Here is a 5,865-nt window from a genome sequence, read left to right on the forward strand (position 1 = left end):
ATAACATTCACGCCATAGACCTGATAATTTAGATACAAACATCGTGGTAACTTTAACCATTGGGGAAGACAAATGTGAAAAGATACCCGATAATTTATGTGTAAATAGATGGTAATATACGCAGCGCACATATGATAACTGAGGTAGAAACACCATGGTAACTTTGACCGTAGGGAATATTTTCTTTTTTGGAAAAGATACTCCGGTATCTTCTGTGTAAATAGCACGGTAGTATACCTCCTTCCCCTGGCATTTTTATGTGTAAATAGCATGAAAACATATGCACTGCGATAACTAAACACCATGATAAGTTTTTGACCGAGGAGGGTGGGGGATTTGCTGAAACATACCCCTGATAAAATTTGTGTAAATAGCATGATATTTTAAGTACTACGGGCTTGATAGGTTACCTAGAATCACCATGATAACTTTTTGTCCCGGGAAAAAGTTGTTCAAAACATCCCCAATAATTTTTGTGTAAATAACATGATAATATAAGCACCGCATAACCGATAACTTGCAATATAAACATGATGGTAACTTTTTTACCAAAGGAAAATAGTTGTTAAAAACATACACTCGCCTCGCGTGTGGGCCTCTTGGATGAACACAACACATGGCGTGCCACGGGAAAGTCACATAATGTTTAGTGTCATGAGGGGCACACGTGCTATAGGCGTGATAAGTTATGCAAAAACATCATGGTAATTTTTGACCTATGGAAAAAGCTACCGAAACACACCTAGGTTTTTAGGTGCAAGTACCATGATAATATACGAACTGTAGACCCGGTAACTCATGTACAATCCCCCATGGTAACTTTGACGGGGGGAGGTTGATGTACATACACACTGATAACTTATGTGTAAGTACCACGGTATTTTACGCATCGAAGACCTTATAACTTGTGTACAAAACACAGTGGTAACTTTGAAGGGGTGTAGTTGTTGAAGCATAGTACCTGGTACGTTCTATGTAAATAGCACGGTAAGTTACGCAACACAGGCATGATAACTTGCATACGAATACCATGGTAACTTTGTCCTGAGGAGAAATCATGTGGTAGACGTGAAGAAGTGGCAGTTTTCTTGGGGATGGGCGCGCGAGATGTGCGGGAAAAGCAGGTTTCTCAGGCGAGCCTGTGGGGTCGTTTGGGAGGAGGCGAGGTCAAAGGACGAGGGATCGTGTGGTACTTTAAAATGAAAGAAGTAGAGGTGTGGCAGTTTTGCTTATATGGCACACGTGTGCCAAATATCACAGTCCATAAATAAATCATAAGATTTCATCTATTTTTTTAAGTTGAAACTTCAAAAGGTTCGACTTGAAAGTTGAAAAAAAAAGGATTCCCCCGAGCGAGCAAAGAAGAGACAGGGGCACGATCGATCCCAACAAGGCCACACAACCCACAACCACTCTCGCCCTAGCACCTTCGCCGGCGGCGGCCTATCTCTCTCGTCCCCTGCTCTGGCCCTTCGCCGGCAGCCGGCGGCCTATTTTCTCCTCCGCCGACCGGATACAAGCCGCACCGTCAGTCGCTCATCCTTCGCCTTGCCATTAATTTTTTTCCAGATCTGAGCTTATTATTCCTCCTCCACGCCATATAGCAGCAGACCTTCCCTGCAGGTCTGATTTGCCGATGAATGTCCTGCTTCCTCTTTGTGCTTGATTTTCATCCATACGGTTAGTGTAGAAGTATTATCTATCAGTCTATGGTGCTGGGTGGATTTACGAGAAACAGAAATTTCGAGCCGAGAGAACATATGCTACCTAGATTGAATGGAAACGGTGAACCAGAAATTTCGAGCTTGAAAAAGATACATCACATATCTTTATGAGTACCTTATCCAAATAATTTACTAGATAATCTGAGATGAAATCTTATTTTCTTAAAAATCAGAATTGCTCTGTTTCCCCGATGAGTTTAGGTTAATGTAACTCAGCAGCAATTCATTCTTTTGCAAAATCTAGATATACATGAAATCTAAGGAATATGAGTGATTTATAAAGTGATAGGGGGTATAATAAATTGATTTATTACTAGTAATGATACATTTGTGTAGCAAAGTTCTTTTGTCTCTTTTAAGTCTCTTTGTTTCGGTTTTATTTTCTCACAAGTGTCAGTTTTTCCTTTCAGTGACAGTAAGCTAACATAAAGACATGGACCTTCACAAGAAACTCACTGCTGTTAGTTTAACTGATGATCTAGTGGTTGATATCCTCTCCCGGCTGACGTACAAGTCATTTTGCCGCTGCAAGTGTGCCTATAAGGCCTGGTCTGCCTTTTCCTCTGACCCAGACTACCGCGAGAAGCTGCCCAAAAAAGTAACCACTGGACTTCTGTACCAAGGTCACAATAAGTCTGCTATCCCGCTTGTAAGCCTGTGCCCAGATGATGGGGAAATAGACGGAATTCTTGCTGATGTGCCACACTATGAGCATTTAGAATTCCTCGACTGCTGCAATGGTTTAGTCCTTTGTAAGTATAGGAGCAGCTATACTTCTACAAACGTTTGCCGCTTCGTTGTGTGCAACCCAGCAACACGAGAGTGGAGGATACTTCCTGATACACATCCTGGGACAGATGACCCTCGTTATGTAACTATTTTGGCGTTTGATCCATCATGGTCACCGCAGTTCTATATCTTCAATTTTCATCTGAAACGTGTCCATGGTTTGATACTTGGTACCAGCAAACTTGAGATATTCCAGTCTGAAAGTTCGACATGGCTCGAGGATGATACCTTGGACCGAGATATAAATATTTCGGGGCGAACGCACTTATTTGTTAATGGAATGTTGTATGTGTCTGTTGGGTATGAAGTTTTGGTGTTTGAAGGCCTGGAGGCAATGAGTGATGGCATACCGCCCTATCATCAGACCATAAGTTTGCCGCCTGAAGCTTCATACCTGAGCACTTTTACCAATGGTTGCTTTGGCAAATCTTCAGGGATCTTACACTATGCATTGCCACATGAGAATGGTCGCTCAATTGTTGTGTGGACATTGGATGATTTTGGTCATCATTCATGGACTTGGACTAAGATGTGTCATCTTAGCATGACCGATGCGTTTGGAAAGGATGAGTTTGTTCACTATGACGATGGTGGCGATGGTGGTGAGGATAAATGGTTTTGGAACTGCGATTATCGGATTGCCGACCTCGACTTGGAGAGAGGTTTTGTTTTCCTCCATGACCAGAAGGCAAATAAGCTTCTTTCATACAATATCAGCGCGGGGAAACTCAACGAGATACAAGACGCCTTTGGGTGGGATCTATACTATGTCTACGTACCATGCTACTCAGGGCTTCCAGCCCAAGAAACTTCGGTTCAGTGAATGTCAACTTCTGTTCAATGTGCATCTGTGGTTGTTCTGCTGCGATATGCAGAACCACCTTGTATATTATGCTAGTCGGAGTCATCCGTGTGACTAGTCCAGGAATCCTGCCATTTTTACTTTGTCGATGCAGAGTTACGTTCCTGTACTAACCTAAAACTCTTCACCATGTTCCTATTTAAATACCTTGTTTAAGTTTGCTATATATCTTAGATGGAAGATTTGATGTGTTCCTTGGGCTCTGTTTGTGGTTGTGGTGGTTATACATCAGCACTTGCTTATTTCTGTTTGTGGATAGACATAACTGATTTTGTTGTATGAATTGAATTAGCATTACAACCCTACATTACACCTGGACCTATAGAAACTTAGAGAAGAATACCTCCAGGTGACCAAAACCAGCAAATATATTGCTTTAGAGACGTGTAGTGAGACATGATCTTAATCCTATGGACCATGAGAATTGCAAAACGATTTGGGGGTATCTTCCCATGTCGCCCAAATGGTACCAGGGATATTTACCTACCGTTAGAGGGGATCCCATGAGCACAGGAATATCTCCCTGGGTTTTTTGCTACTCTGGGTTTTCCCTCCCCGGCAACCAAATGAGCCCTAAGTGGCAACAATTTTTTCTTCTTTAGTTGGCAGAGTTTCTTGATCGGGTACTCTTGCATATGTATATACATATACTTTCAGGATTTACTTGCAAAGAGATAAATTTGCATGACTTTTGTGCTAATATTTCTTAGTTTTTCCCTGCAACTTCTGCCGCCGGCGCTACTCCTTGGTGTCGTGTCATTCTCCTTTTATGTAAAATCCTACAGATTTACTTGCTGAAATTTGAACGTGTGTAGTTGGTACCAGTGATATGGAGAAAAGTTCATTACTCCTGGGAAGCGGATTAGGAGTACTCAGGTGCTCCACCCTCCTATATTGAAAAATAAGTTAGTAATTCAAAAAGAAGTCAATAAATCCCAGAAAAGTTTTTGAATCAAATATGACTAGGTATTGTACTCGTATAAAATTTTTGGCCAAGGAATGATTCCTGTTGACTTCAGAAAAGAAAAACTAATTTATGACGATAATATAGCATGAATATTACTTGTATACATGCTTTTTTGGGAAATCTTTGATCCCGGATACAATAAGTCATTCCCTATTTAATCTTTTTATATGAGTGCAATACTTGGTCATGTTTGATTTCATAAAAAGTTTCAGGATTTTTTGACTTTTTTTTGAATTACTAAATTATTTTTGAATATAGGGGGGGCGTAGCACCCGAGAGCTCCCATGCATTTTTTATTACTCCTGAAACATATGATAAAGAAAGATGAACTGTTTAATAAGGGCGTCTCCAACGCAGACCCACAAACCTCCCGCAACCGTCTGGACCGCGTTGTCCGGACAGCGGAAGGCATCCAACGCGACATGTATCGGTTCGTGGAGCGTTCCGGATGCGATTTCTCCCGCAAACCTGAGACAAACGTGGGGGGAGGTTTGCGGGAGTTCGGACACGCAAAATGTCGCTCTCCGTCCCTGTGGCCCACCAAATGGAAGGCCGAGCCTGCGCTTTTGTAGCATCCCGCACTGTTTCCGCACCAAAATCCCCCATTCTCTTCGTCCACTCCCCGTCGCTCTCCGCCCAATTCTCACTCTTTTCTCCCACCCTCTCCTTCCCTCTGTCGTCGATGCATGGAACCATCGGAGAACCTGTCGGAGATGGAGGTGGCGGAGGTGCCGAAGGATCTGAGCATCACGCTCGCCCGGAGGATTAGCTCGGAGACGCGGGAAAATCATCGCGTCAAAGCAAAGGCCGAAAAGGAGGAGAAGATGGAGAATCATCTGGCCGCCGGTGGGCATGGTGGTGGCAATGGGTGTGGTGGGCGTGGCGGACGGGGTGATCGGCGAGGCCGTGGCGGCCGCCGCCAGATGGGCGCGCCCACAGTACAGACGACACCGTGGCCAGAGCCTTACAAGCCTCTGTACTACTACACTACTAGGGAAAACCTTATACACAGAAGCTTACCAGTAGCGTTGGTAAAAAAATGTGCTGCTGCTACCTACCAGTAGCGCGGTGTATACAAGCCCGCTACTACTATATAAGTAGGAGTGGCGCGGCCCAGATAAAAAGCGCTACTACTATAACGGCCACACCGTTGCCGGCAGGCTAGGTATAGTAGTAGCGCTGGTCTACAGACAAAGCTACTGCTATTGGTCTTAATTAGCAGTAGCACTCTTCCTGGCACCGCGCTATTGCTATGGGTGCCTTATCCCCGAATTTTCCTCCCCCGCGCCCGACCATCTTCTTCCTCCCCTCACTCCTCCGCCTCCGCCACATTGCCGTCGCCACCGCATTGCCGCCGCCGTCCTCCCTCTTCCTTCTCGTTATGCCCTCCTCCCTCCTCTCTCTCCTCCCACCGCGCCCTCCTCCCTCCTCCTCCGGCCAAGCCCTCCATCGGCAGCCCTCCTCCCACCGCCCCCTCCCCCTCCTTCTTTCTTCTCCCTCCTCCCTCCCTCCTCCTCCCTCCT

At 44.7% G+C, this 5,865-nt stretch overlaps 1 protein-coding gene across 2 annotated transcripts; it reads left to right on the forward strand.

The window, feature by feature from the left end:
* Positions 1–1,342: 1,342 nt before the first annotated feature.
* Positions 1,343–3,564, forward strand: LOC123180159 (uncharacterized). 2 transcript variants are annotated; one of them, XM_044592129.1, is made up of 2 exons: positions 1,343–1,623; positions 2,135–3,564. In XM_044592129.1, exon 2 carries the CDS (start codon positions 2,158–2,160, stop codon positions 3,334–3,336), a length of 1,179 nt encoding a protein of 392 aa, XP_044448064.1. In that variant the 5' UTR covers positions 1,343–1,623; positions 2,135–2,157; the 3' UTR covers positions 3,337–3,564. The 2 variants fall into 2 exon arrangements, with proteins under 2 accessions (XP_044448064.1, XP_044448063.1); XM_044592128.1 differs by having other exon boundaries at positions 1,343–1,527.
* The last annotated feature ends 2,301 nt before the right edge of the window (positions 3,565–5,865 follow it).

The sequence above is a fragment of the Triticum aestivum genome, chromosome 1D, assembly GCF_018294505.1.
Source record: "Triticum aestivum cultivar Chinese Spring chromosome 1D, IWGSC CS RefSeq v2.1, whole genome shotgun sequence".
Classification (NCBI taxonomy): domain Eukaryota; kingdom Viridiplantae; phylum Streptophyta; class Magnoliopsida; order Poales; family Poaceae; genus Triticum; species Triticum aestivum.

Coding starts and splice junctions, on each gene's coding strand:
- LOC123180159 (XM_044592129.1), top strand. CDS start 2,158: ATGGACCTTCACAAGAAACTCACTGCTGTTAGTTTAACTGATGATCTA.